The sequence below is a fragment of the Choloepus didactylus genome, chromosome 9, assembly GCF_015220235.1.
Source record: "Choloepus didactylus isolate mChoDid1 chromosome 9, mChoDid1.pri, whole genome shotgun sequence".
Lineage (NCBI taxonomy): Eukaryota > Metazoa > Chordata > Mammalia > Pilosa > Megalonychidae > Choloepus > Choloepus didactylus.
Genome location: NC_051315.1, coordinates 96,578,358 through 96,593,014, shown reverse-complemented (window position 1 = coordinate 96,593,014; position 14,657 = coordinate 96,578,358). Strand labels below are relative to the sequence as shown.

The 14,657-nt window shown below is 35.1% G+C and overlaps 1 protein-coding gene across 1 annotated transcript; it reads right to left on the bottom strand.

Annotated features, from left to right (window-relative positions):
* Positions 1 to 803: 803 nt before the first annotated feature.
* On the bottom strand, positions 804 to 1,145 carry LOC119544827 (elongin-C-like). The gene has a single exon (XM_037850374.1). The coding sequence runs from the start codon at positions 1,143 to 1,145 to the stop codon at positions 804 to 806; it is 342 nt and encodes a 113-aa protein (XP_037706302.1).
* Positions 1,146 to 14,657: the final 13,512 nt, after the last annotated feature.

Sequence of the window (14,657 nt, the reverse complement as noted above, 5' to 3'; positions counted from 1 at the left end):
TTTGCTAGAAAGGAAGTGGGTTCTGTGGGGGTTGATGAAGTGTCACACTTACCATCAAGTCAAAGAGGCATCTCCTGCTCCGTGTCAGTGGCTACATAGAAGGCATTATTGTTCGTGGGTGTTAAGTGCTTAATCCACAGATTATGGACGATTTTGAAGACAGAGGAAAACTCATCCTTCATTCTGGTTTCAATAAAACAAGTAAAAGAGGCAACGTCTATTCTTTTCAGAACTGCCCTACTTCTCTAAATCAATAGTTATTGGAGATAACAGGATCTAAAAATACCCACATGATGAATAATACATACATCCTTACACATTTTTTATGCTTTTTGTTCCACAGATGAGCAAGTCTTTGGAAGAGGACAAGAATTAAAAGAAATTATTGCAGAAATTGAAATGAGAATTAAAAGAGGAGAATCATAGAAAACGAGCAATAGTATTTACATGCCATCCATTGTAGATTAGAATTAATCCCATACAAGTGACAGGATCAGTTTTTAACTGACTTAATTTCTGCCTCCTTATCATAGCAGTCCATGAAACCAGGGTTTCTCTACCTATTGCCTCAGATAAAAGCAAGAAAGTTGAAAAACCTACTCATGGTCTCTCTATCTCTGCAGGAAAATAGAGCAGATAATAATAATAATAATATGATCATTATATAAATATAAAATATAAATTATTATAAATTATTATGATTATATATATATTATCATATGTGCTGGATCCAGGCTGGGCTCCTGGGGAATGAAGGACAGGACCAACTTTCTTTCTATTTTTTTTATTATAATTTATTTTATTTAACAATCTAGGAAGTTCACAGCCATCAGCAATTCCAGTGCAATTTCAGGTGCAATCGGGAATTCGGGAATCTCGGTGGAGCTGTGAGTGTAGCGAACCGTGTAGGTAAAATACATGCATACTTTTGATAGTACATGTGAAGGGATTTCTCTAAAATTGACCTCATTGGTTTCATTCTCAGCAAACTGACCCAGGCCACTCAACATGACTTTTATTGTTCCTGATGTTAGTTCATGTTCTCTTTTTACACTAAATTCATGACCATCAGAAGATATCAATTTGACATACATGTTGGCATCAGGGCCGTCACAGCCACCATAAGTTTTCTCCTCTCCATCCATTATGTTCTTATGAAATTCTACTTTGATTCCACAGGAACTTTAGTAATTTCTCTTCAGCCCTGCAGCCACCGCAGCCGGGTTCCTGGTCACCGCCACAGACCCAATCCAGGGCTGCCTACCCCCGACCAGGACCAACTTTCAACCTGCAGAGTTGGCATCTAAGTGAGACATTAAAATCAAAGGTTGGGCATGGCAACTAAGGTGTCAATCTAAAAAGAACAGGTTCTGAAGCAGAATCCAGGTTTGGGGCAACAGAATAGCAATTAGGGATATTGGACCAGAGCCAAGGGGTTTGAAAGGCAAGGTTGGTCCCTCAGTGATTTCCCCAAGCTGCTCGGACTTCCCCTGGGTACCTTTTTTGGGGCTCCTGGACCTCAGCAGTGGGTGCAAAGGAAGCTATTTGAGGTGCTGAACTGGCGTAAGCAGTAAAGACTGGGCGTCCAGGAGCCTTGGGAAACTGCTCTGATTTATTTCCTTTCCCTTCCCTTCACTTACACCTGTACAGCATCTAGAGGAGATGTCCCCAGAGCCACTAAGTCCTTTTCCAGCAATCAGATGGGCTTGGTGAATAATCTACTTCTTCCAAACTAGTAATGGCCTCACTCTGTAATTAAGTATGGGTAGCTTTTTCTTCATTTGTAAACGCTGACACAATTTCTACAGTTCAGCTGCTGTCACACAGAGGAAGACATAGGACAGAAACCTAATGATTAACATTTATTGAGCACATAGTATGTGCCTGACACTGGGCTTCACAGGAATTACCTCATTCAGTTCTCACAACAATTCTATCAGGTAGATCCTGTTATTATTCCCATTTCATTGATGAAGAATCTGAGAGTTAGAGAGATTAAGTAATTTGCCCAGGTTCACATGGCTGATAAGTGACAGAACCAAGTCAAACCCAGACAATGAACTCCAGAAGTCCACACGTTTAATTACCGTACTACCCTGACACACAGTTATTTATCCAGCCAGAAATTGCTTATAACATCACCTTTTGGCCTCATATTTTGGTAGAGGAAGGGTACATAGGTCCTAGATGAAGTTCTAAAATATTTTTTTGATTTCTAATAAAATTTAGATGTGAGGTTTTCACCTCAAGGAGAAAAAGGTTACACAAGTTATGGTTGAATTCAGCTTTAGTTAAATGAGTATAAAGTATTTTCATCTCATATGAATTGGTTTGCTTTCTCCCAACCTAATGCTTCTCAGTTTGTAGGAGATCTGGTTGTGAGCGATCTTAAAATGGAGTAAAAGTTGCTTCTACGTAAATGGTGCCTTATATCAAAAACCACTAGATGTGATCCTTCCCCTGCCTCCCACTTCTCAAAAATCTCAGTGAAGAATACAATTACTTGTGGTTTTAAATATTCAGAACTACTTTTCTTGGGCCTGGAAAATAAACTGGGCAAAAATTTCCATTCACCCCACAGGAAGCCCTTTTTTGTTTGCTTTTATTTTTTCACTTTTCATTCCATGACTTAAAAAGATTCTGATTTGTATGTGCAGATGCCTGGGGTGAGGGTAGGGAATGGAAAGTTTGTTACATTAAAAGTACACAGTTTATTGTTTCTTTCCTTGTAGACACCAGAGTTCATAATGCCGTATTCTTGCTTTTCTGATATTCACAGGTGAGAAACCTACTGAAAATAACGTTTGTTTGTGTACTGGAGTCAGCAAAAACATGGGCCATTGATTCCAAACAATGGGGTTGAAAAGCATCCCAAAAGTATTTATGCTTCACCTAAACTTGGTTTGCCATTTTGAAATGGAAAAGCATTGAAAGAGAAGTGTTCTTTCTCCTCCTCCTACATGTCCTATTTCATTGAGTGGTTCCACACTCCACCCACCTACCAGCCAAGAACCTGGGTGTCAGCCCTCCTTTACCCAATAATTCACCTATAAGCCCTAATTATCCTGCTTCCTAGATGTCTCCCAAATCTTTTTTCTTCTTTCTATCACCAGGGTCACTTCCTTAGATCAGGCCTCCAGCCATCATCCATCTCCTGGACAGCCTCCTCTCTGGTCTTTTTGTCCCTACTCATGTCTCATTTCAATCTGTCCCCCTACTACAACCAGAATAATCTTCGTAGAAGGTAGATATAACTCATCTGTGCTCCCCTGCTTCATACCCTCCTGTGGCTTTCTATCTCTCTTAGATAAAGCCCAAAGTTCTTACAAAACCTTTCAGACAGTCTCCTCCTAACTGATTCAGCCTCAATTCGCATCACATTTGGTCCTTCTTCATCTTGCACCAAACACTTCCTCCATATTGAATGGCATGGACATTCTCTAAACTCCCCATGCTAAGTTTCCCTCCAAGACTTCCTACATCCAAGACCTCTCTTCTTGTCCCTACCTCCCCTCCTCACCATCCCAGCCTCCCTTCTCTTCAGCAGAAAGCTTACCATCCCTCAGGCCTTTGCTTGCACACCCATCATTCATTAAAGAAGACAACCCTGACCATTCGCTACCAACCATCTCTATAACCAGAATTCATTAGGTGGTCTTCCACATCTCTCTAAAGCACTCTCCATGTCCCCCATCCTAGAACTCATCAAACCACTGTAATGGCCTGTTTGCTTTCTTGCAACCTTTACTGGGCTGTGAGCAACACCAGAGCAAGTATTGAAGATGTCTTCTTTTCAGCCATAGCAGCAATGCCTAACACGGTATCTGCAACAAAGTAGATGCTCCATAGCTACTTGTTGAATTAATGAACAAATGAGTGTTCTAAGAATTCTTTACTTTTGAAGGAGCCATTTACCTCAGGGATGATCACCAATTAGTACCTTGCTCTTTGAGTCAGAGTATGAAGGCAGAAAATTAATGAAATGTGTTCATATTTCACATTGGAATTAATTTAAGAGATATAATAATTATCCTGATTCTTATGTTATCTGAACATTTGCCCATCCCTAACCATCAAGAAAAGAATATTCAGTTTTAACAGCCAAATAATATTTTCTCATTTAAAAGTTATTAATTAATCCATGAAGCCCCAATACTAATTGCACATTTCCACAAAGCAAAAAAATAAAAAAAATCACATTGTAAAATGTGACTTTAGAGATATTTGATTGATATTGTTAATGAAAATACCCCAAATTGTACATCAAAATATTCAGCATCATTCCAATGATGTTGCTACTACTCAAAATGTCAGTAAAGCAATTATAGAGATTTAGTCAAATTGGGTTAGATTGCTCAGGCTGTGCTTTGTGTAAATGGATGACACCTACTGGTAAAAAATAAAATTCACCTTCTTCTTTATAAGAAAAAAAATAAATGTTCCTCTTTTAGGTCAAGAAAAGAAAGCAATCAGTAGAATCCACTACTGTCAAAAGTGTAATTGCTAGAAGTGGAAGTCTAGGATTTCATGGAATGATGGGGAAAATGGGTGTGATGCATCAAGGGGAAAAGGCAAGTATTACATATGCATGAGCTTAATGTTTACATTTTTATATAAAATATATAAAGAAAAAATATATGGAAACCATAAATGGGAAAAATTAGGATAGGCAACAAAGTACTAATTTGCTAATTAATTAATTTGCTAGTATTACAAATGATTATTTTCCTTGGTCTTTTTCTTTACTTTTGAAATTTTCTCCTATGACCTTGTGTCATTCTCATAACAGAAATAAACAAACACAGCATGCCTGTGAGATTTTTTTTTCCTTCTTAAGAGTTTTACAAAATTTTCTTACATATGAAAAAGCAGAATACCTAAAGCACAAATGTCCATAGTGACTGAATTATTACCACTTAATAATGGACCTTAAATTATGGCCAGGCAAGGCCCCTGCTTTGTATTTCTTTTCTTAAAAATATAAATTTTCACTTACTTATGTTTACAAATGAACTTGAGAATCATTGTCAGATTTTTACAAGTTCTACCTAACCAATCTTCCACCCTCAAATTCCATTGGGATTTTGATTCAGTACAGTGTCAAGTGCTCAAACCGCTGGGTCACTACTTCAGAGTCCCGACAATATCCTAAAGCCTAGTAAGTCATAGATTTCCATAAGCCATTTTATTTTAAAAGTCAAATGAAGGTTTTAAAAGTGCAGTTACAAGTGTTATGAAAATGCCGATAAATAAAATTAATCTCATACTTTGTATCAATGCCCACCTTTATTTCTTAGTCATTATTTAATGTTTTGAAGAGATTTTGGTGACTATGAGAGATTGACAAGGTTAGAATTTTTTCCCCATTCTTAATGGCTGAACCTCTTGAGAAAAGGAGTAAGGGTCTCTCAAAAATTAGTGGGGCTTAACAGAAAATTAAGGCCAGAAGGATAACCAAGACAGATAAATGTGTGTTTTGAGCTCTGATAGGTTAAGAAAAATCAGAGATGGCTGAAAAGTTTAATAGAGCAGGTGGAGTGATAAAAAGTAACAGACCAGGATGCCCTGGTGATGAAGACAGGTAAAAGAGATGATAGAAGACAGAAAATATATGAGCTCACATTTGTGTGGCATGGTACAGTTTGCATGGTTCCCAAGTGTTAAAAATATGGTAAAAATGGATAACTTGGGCAAAACAGTTATTATCATGCCCATTTTGTAGGAGAGGGAACCTGAGTCTCAGAGAAGTTAAATGTTTGCCCAAACAACTAGGCCAGAGTCAGAACCAGAACTCATACATACTTTCTTCTAGATTAGTGATCTTACAGGTCTCTAGAAAGAAAAAGAGAAGCAAAGATGCTAGGTGTGCAGAAGTCTGTCCTGGAGCCTCGGTTCTGTGTCAGCTTCTCAGAGGTACCCTTTCCTGTGCCTGAGGAACACAACTATAAATAATCGTGGTCCACCCTGTCCTCAGTGAACCATAGCTCGTTCCCAGGTTGCAGAAGCACTTATGCAGTCAGGCCTCGCCCATGTTAGCTTCCATAAGTCACTTGAAATCAAAATACAAACAAAGTTTTGGCAGGTGCAGTTATAAAACTATGAGAATTAATCTCTCACTTTATTATCCAAATCCCCAACTTAAGTTCTTAGATTATTTCATGACAGATACACTAGCTTTATCATCAGACACTGTGAGCCCTCCAGCCCAGGTGAGCAGTTTCCCCCAGTGGCCTGTTGGATTAAAATCCCCAAGGAAAAGGGGTGAGAGGGGATTAGGATAGAATTGTCAAAGAGATATTAAAGTTCATCCTGTAAAATAACATTTTTTAAAATGAAAAAGAGTAAAGATGATTCCTAGGACTGTCATATATTAAAACATATATAAAACATACAAATATTTTGTGGTATCACTGATTTGAAATAATTATAATAGGCAAACTCACAGAGTCAGGATCTAGCATATAGGTTACCAGGGGATGGGGTGGAGACAGGGAATAGGAAGTTAAGCTTCATATGTACAGGGCTCCTGATTGAAATGATGGAAATATTTTGGTAATGGATGGTGATGATGGTAGCATTGTGCACATAATTAACACCAGTGAATTATATATCTGAATGTAATTAAAAGGGGAAATGTTAGATTGTACATATGGTAAAAGAATAAAAATTTTTTAAAAATCCATAGAACTACACACATCATGAGCCCTAAGTTAAACCATGGACTATAGTTAATAGTACAATTATAAAAGATGTGCTATCATCAATTGTAAGACATGTTCCATACTAATCAAGGTGTTAATAACAGGGTGGTATATGGGAATCCTTTATTTTATACCTGATTATTCTGTAAACCCACAACTTCTCTAATAAATAAAAAATATGTATTATAAAGTTATAATAGATCATTTTATACTGGCACAAAGACGGATGATTTGATGGAAGATAATATAAATGGGAAAAACAGACACGAGTTTGATAAAGACAATGTATTGGATAGAGTTTAGTTGCCAAAAACAGAAACTATTCTCTTCAGGTTAACCAAATGGGATTTGTTACCAGATATTACAAAACATTTGGAGGAGCTGTAGGAGTAGGTTCTGGGCTTGGCTTCCAGAATCATCTCCCAGGCCCTAGACTTACATGGTTTCTATTATGATTATAAAAGCTGCCATTACTATTGCCAGAGTCTGCCATGTCAGGAATCTACTGACCATAAGACTAATGCTACCTCTGTCATAATTTGCACCAGCAAAAGAAATATCTTCCACTTCTCTTCCCATTGTCAACTCCAAATTCAGGTGTTATACTTGAATCTGCACTTGCTCTGTACATCTTATTGGCAGAACCAAAATTATATCTAAACCATAACTGCAAGGGATCTGGGAAAGGTAGTTTCAGATCTATCTCACCTCTGCAGTATAGGAAGGCTCACTTGGAGCTTGGAATGGAATTTAATCAAGCCAATTCTCAGTATCCACCAAAAACAGCACTCTACATCAGCTAGAAAGGAAGCATCAGTTAAACAGAAGGTGCCAGAACATTTGGGTATCTCACTGAAAAAAAAATCTATTAGATCTACACCTTACACTGCATCAAAATAAACTCTGTATAAATTAAAAAGCTAAATTATAAAATCCAAGTAAAAAATTAAAAGAATATAAATATAAATATTTTGTTTGTATAAAAGCAACAAAAAAAATCTTATAAACTTTGATAGATTGGATCCCCAAAAACAGTTCTGCATATAAAAAATAAGAATTATAATTAAAATGGATTAGAAACAATATTTACAACAAAGAGGCAAAGGAATAATCTTTTCATAAATAAAATGCTTCGGCAAATTGGTAGGAAACATTAAGAGCCTATAGGTTGATGGGCATAGGGCTTGAATATAAAATTGACAAAAGAGGTAAAATGTAAAAAGATGTGCATGAGTATGATAAGCAGTGACAAATAAAAGAAACACGGGGTAAAAATATTAATATCAAAGAAAAATTCAAGACAAAAAAGTAACGTCATTTTGAAAAAAGGTACAATTCACAATGAAACTTTAATAGGCATAAATCTGATATTTCTGTAATATATTCTTGAAATATAGAAAGCAAAAATTATAAGAAATATATGGAAAATTGACAGAAACACAAGTTATGAAACATTATTTATCTTTGAGAGTTCAAATTATCTAAAAAACATTTAAAATAGAGAGACATTGAATAACAAAATTAACAAGTTTGATTTATTAGAAACATATTCAACTTAAGCCTACAAGAAATTATAACTACTTTTCCATCACACATGGAACATTTGTAAAAAGTGATCGTGTGTTAGGCTTCAAAGAAAACCTTAATATAATTCAAAGGCAGGAAATGTACACATTCTCTGATCACATGCAATAAAACTAAAAATTAATAAGAAACATTTGTATGTCAAAACATAGCTATTTGGAAATTAGAGCTATCACTCTAAAATTACTCTTTGGTCAAAGAGTAAATAATACATTGCAATTATAGATTGCTTGGGGAAAAGTGACAATAAAATATAAGTTACTAAAACATATGAGATGTTGCCAAAGTTAGAATTAGGGAAAATATATTCATAAAAATTTAATGTTTTTATTATTAAATAAAAACAGAATAACACTGGTAAACTAATCCTTTAAATCAAGAGACACAAAGAGAAAAAATTAAATGTGCCTTTAAAAAAGCAGAAAGATAAAATGTATATATATTTAAAAAAACAGAAAAACTGAATTAGGAACATAATGTAAATAATTAGTAAATCAAAAGTCCTGTTTTTGTTTTAAAAATCATTCAATTGAGTAAACCATCTTAGCATAGAAAAAGAGAACACATATATACAATACTAAATGAGAAGAAAAATAATGCAGATACTAATGAGATTTTTAAAATTAAAAAAATACACAACCAATATCGTGAAACTTTTAAAATATCATTGAAATGGCCAATTTATGGGAATATATGAATTACTAAAATTGAAACAGGAATAGAAAACTGAATAGACTAATAACCTTGGTGGAAAATGAAAATGTAACCAATGAAATAGCCTGTACAAAAGAGCTGAGCCCAGACTATTCTACAAGAGAGTTCGCTAATGTCTTTCAAAAGTAGAAAATCCCCATCCTATATAAATAGTCTGGAGCACTGGGGGAAAAATTGAAAAGCTTTCCAGTTTATTTTGTGAAGCTGAGAAAATGCTGATAACAAAATCTAGCAAAGTTAACTAAAAAAGGTCTACAGACCAATGTCACTCATGATCAGACTTTAAATACTAAAAATCTAATCCAGGGGCTTATTAAGGGAATAAGCCATCAGATAAGATTTAGTCCCAAAATTCAGAGATTGCTTAATATTATGAAATCTCTATATTATTAACTTAAAGGAAAAAAATATATGATCATCTCAAAAGACACTCAAAAACACTTTAATAAATTCAACATCCACGCATGATTTTTTGAATCAGTAGACAATTCAATGAGCATGTTTAAAGTAGAAACAGAAAATCTTGTACATCATCTATTACAGTGCTTATTTTTGGACAAAAATAATCAATCTGAACAATAAAAGAATGCAATGAAATCTGAAATATTCCTTCAGTAACAAATACAGCAAATGATAAAAAAATTTGGACATGAAGCTCCCTATCAAAATTTTACCCAGTATAGTTTCTTTTGCCCAAATACCATTCATGCCTACTTGCCTGGACAAGCTGTGGAGATCTGTAGTAGAGCCAACTTCTGATTCCTGCTGTGATTCTCATGATGCCAAATCACTTTTGCACATTCCTGACCTCGAACTGATACTGCTTGGGAGAATGTTATTTACTCAAGAGAGAATATTAGCCACTAGAGTTTAAGTTTTTTTTCTATTTTTTTAATAAAGATATTATTAAAACAACTTTATGACTTTGTGAAAGGAAACAAAACTCCAATTTCATTCCTAATTATACCTCTCTAACAGAGCAGCTGTTTTCACTTTATCTTGTGTTCCCATTTCTTTTTTTAATTCAACTTTATTAAGATACATTCACATACCATACAATCATCAAAGTGTACAATCAGTTGTTCACATTACCATCATATAATTGTGCATTCATCACCACAATCAATTTTTGAACATTTTCATTACTCCAAAGCAAATAAAAATAAGAATACAAATAAAAGTAAAAAAGAACACCCAAATCATCCCATCCCCCCATTATTCATTTAATTTTTGTCCCCATTTTTCTACTCATCTGTCCATACACTGGATAAAGGGAGTTGGAGCCACAGAGTTGTCACAATCATGCAGTCACACTATATAAGCTATATAGTTACATAATCTTCTTCAAGAATCAAGGCCACTGGGTTGCAGTTCAACAGTTTCAAGTATTTCCTTCTAGCTATTCCAATACACTGAAAACTAAAAAGGGATATCTATATAATGTTTAAGAATAACTTCCAGAATGACCTCTCAGTAACTCCATTTGAAATCTCACAGTCACTGAAACTTTATTTTGTTTCATTTCTCTTGTCCCTTCTGGTCAAGAAGGCTTTCTCAATCCCACATTGCTGGGTCTAGGCTCATCCCCAGGAGTCAAGTCCCATGTTGCCAGGGAGATTTACGCTCCTAGGAGTCATGTCCCATGTTGGGGGAGGGTAGCAAGTCCACCTGCCAAGTTGGCTTAGAGAGAGAGGCCACATCTGAGCAATGAAAGAGGTTCTCTGGGGATGACTCAGGCACAATTATGAGTAGGCTTAGCCTCTCCTGTACAGTAACAAGCTTCATAAGGGCAAGCCCCAAGATTGAGGGCTCAGCCTAATAAACTAGTAGTCCCCAAATACTTTTGAGCATATCAGTTATTCCCGAGGTGAAGAAGCATAATATTTCCACTTTTTCCCCCAGTTCCTCAAGTGGGCTTTGCAAACACATTTTTATTCTCTGCCCAGATTACTCTGGGATCTCAGGGCTTCACACTAACCTGTACAAACCAACCAGATTTCACTCCCTATTCAAAGTTCCATGTAATTATTGTGTTTGAATGAACTGACCATACAAGTTAAATTATATAGTGTGCTACAGAAAATATAGATTTTCAAATAAACATCTCTTTTTTTGGTCTCACACAGAAGTTGCAGTTTTAAAACACCATCAATATCATCCTTTACCCTTTGGGCTGGTTACCTCAGTCCTAACCAAATCAGCTTCACTCGTATCTCTAATTGAAATCTGAACTCTTTCAGCTTTTTTAACAGTTGCTCTATGGGGTAATATTGACTTTCATAGCTGCAGAACTCTAGCTCTGAGTCTCAGGTGTCACACAGATACCTGAACTTCCAGGGACCCACAAGGTTATACACAAAGAGCTCAGCATCTCAGAATTTAGAGATAACCATTACAACTCAGGAATAGATGTGAATGCTATAAAAGCTTACAAGCTAGGAAACTTTACCATAAGCCTTCCCCTGATAACCTATGCTCTCAGATTCAATTCTCAGAGTTTGCGCATTATATTTAGTCCAAATTAGTGAGGTGTTACAATGTTTATCTTTTCCTTTCTGATTTATTTCACTCAACATACTATCTTCAAGTTCCATTCACCTAGTCGCATACCTCACACATGCATGAATTTTTGAAGAGAAAACTATATTAACAGATCAGGAATGGAAAAATACTTCTTAATCTGATGGAGTTTCTATCTCATACACACATCATCAAGCTTAGTTACAGAACACTGAAGTCATTCCCTCAGGTTAGAAAAAACACACTACCCCTGCTATTTTTTAATATTCGAAAGATATATAAAAGAAATAAGTTGTATACATTTTTAAAAAGAGGAGCAAAATTATAGATATTTTCTCTGATGTAATTAATTACCAACAAAGTCTGAGAGAATGAACTGAAAAAGTATTATGATTAATAAGGAAGTTTAGTGAGGCAGCCAAGAGCAAGATAACTTAAAGAAAAATTGGTAGCTTTCCATATATCAGAGAAAAAAATAGTTATAAAATTGTAAGGGAGCAAAATGGCAATAAATATACAAAGTTGAGATCAAGAAAGCTATCAAACTTAATGAAGACCCTAAAAGATTTGAATAAATGGAAAGGTACACAATGCCTCTGTACTCACTATTATAAATACATTAATACTCTCCAATTTATAAATTTAATGTTTTTCCAAAATACCAACTGGATTTTCCTTATTTTGGAACCTAACCAATAATTACACAGTTCTTTTGGAAGAGTAAAGATGAAAATAACCAAGAAAACAGATAAAATAGAAGGTTCAGTGACAAGACACTCATGCCTAAGAAATAAGTACACGAATTAAACTGAATAGAAAATCCAGAAGCAAACCCAAATAACATGCAGGAATTTAGAAAAGAATAGAAACAGCATTTAACTTAATAGGGCAAAGATGTATTTTTCAGTAAATAAATAGTATAGGAATAACTAGCCAATCATTTGGGTAAAGTTAAGTTAGAGCCGTAACTCACAGAAAACAGCAAAATAAATTCCTGATTCAGAGTTAAATGTAAAAAGTGAACTCTCAAAATAATTTTTAGGAAATTTAGATTAGAAGGATATATCCTAACAATTTGGAAGGACAAACTCTTTCACAGTTATATCTTAGGCATTTTCCTTACCTGTATTGTTATTACTTTTTTTAAACAACAATCATGTGTTAGAAAAAACAACAAAGACATTTTTGGAAAAAATACATCAATCTCAGAGTAAAGAAGGTATTTCTAAGCTTAAAAATAATGGAAAAATAAAACATAAAGGGAAAGAAAAGAGACATTTAATTCACAAAACCTCACAAATTTAGTACATCAAAAATAAAAATTAAAAAGTCAAATGGGGAAATAAGAAAAAATATTTGCTAGTATGATCAATATACAAGAGTTATTATAAGTTATTAAAAATAATATGAACATTAAAAGTAGACAAAAATCATAAAAAGGCAATTCACAAAAGAAGAAAGACAAAAGTCCAAAAACCACTTTAAAGAAAATAAAGATCAAGCTCACTTGTTAGTGAAGATAAATGAGATATAGAAAACCATGAGGTACATTTTTTTCCTACCAACTTGGCAAAGATATTTTCAAAAATTTAATGTTCAGTTTTGTATAGCAACATGTAATGGACATTTTTACCCCCAGCTGGTGGGAGAGACCACTGATAACGAAGGGCAATTTGACAATAAATATCAGAAGCCTTGGAGCTCACCACACAGTCACCTGATCAAGCAGCACATGCTGATGGTAGGCCTATGCCACTACTCTATCAGAAATTTCCAGACAGTCAGGGCTCCCATTGAAACTCAAGTCAGGAACCCAACCCCATACACATCTGTGCATCTACATTATAAACTGAGCTACATCTGTACAACCTCCAAACATCCTGATGTTTTACCTTCATATTGCCATTTGGAATCATCCAAATGATCTAATGAATTTTATTATTTTCAACTAATTCTTTAGTGTTGTATGGACAAAGATTGAGTGTGTCAGAGAACATGCCTATTCCAGCTTTGAAAATTTACCCTAGAATAGACTTAGAAAAATACATATATCCCAAAACAGAATAACAGCAAAACAAATAGAAAATGTAGTATGAACTGTTCTGCGTATCCATCAGAAATTAAGGTAAGGAGGGCCTGGAATATATTCAATATAGCTTAAAGATATATAAGAAACAATAACAACTTCTAAATGTGCTGTATTTTTCATTGATCCAGTAACCTTGTTGCTATTAAATAAAAAACTAAAAATTACTCCTACATATTCCTATGGATTGACCCATGTCTGCATTTTGTTACTTCATCAAACAAGTGATACTCTTCACAATTGATGAGTGGCTTCTACCTCCAAGAAAAGATGACAGCTGACTGTATATCAGGAATTTTCTGTTAGTGCTAACAGATGTATTTTCATCAACGTTAATCCACCTTTACTTGCAATACAACACTAAAGCACAGAATTGAACCAGGCTAGTGCATTAGATTGATACAGGTCATGGGTCTGCTGGCAAAGGAGATGCAGAGCTCTGATTGGCTAGATCTGATCATGTGCCCATCCCCAGAGCCCAAGGGTAAGCTCATCCCTACCCCAACCACAAGAACTAAGAGTTGGAGAAAAGTGGATCCTAAAGGAAAATCAATGTGTTGTTAACAGAAAAGAGGGAAAGGAATGCTGGACAAACAGAAAAAGGCAGAAGTCCACACAGATAGGAAAATGTTTCATTTATCTTAATGCTGGGATTTAAAAAAAAAAAAAGTTCAAACCACTGTATGACAACCCATTGTGATAAGATACATAACACCATTTTTAGACTAAATAATTGACAGGGATTAACAGAAGCTTCCTCTGAATCATTCAAAATAGAAAAGGGATCCTAGAATTAATACTTAGTGTTTGACTATTCAAAGGCTTAAATGGTTCTATGCTCAGTTAACTGATATTCAGCAAGAAATGAAAGGACCCTCAGAAAATCATTCAAGTAAAACTACTTGCTTAAAACAAAGACGTACCTAAACCATTCTAGCTAAGCCTCTCCTTTTTAAAGATGTACACAGACTGAAAACAGCTGGGACACTAGAATAGGCTACTTGGTGGGTTTGGCATTGCAGAAATTTTCCTTGAACCCAACCAGCACTCCA

What these genes read in the sequence shown, in the direction of transcription:
- LOC119544827 (XM_037850374.1), bottom strand. Translation starts at nt 1,145, where the DNA reads ATGGATGGAGAGGAGAAAACTTATGGTGGCTGTGACGGCCCTGATGCC.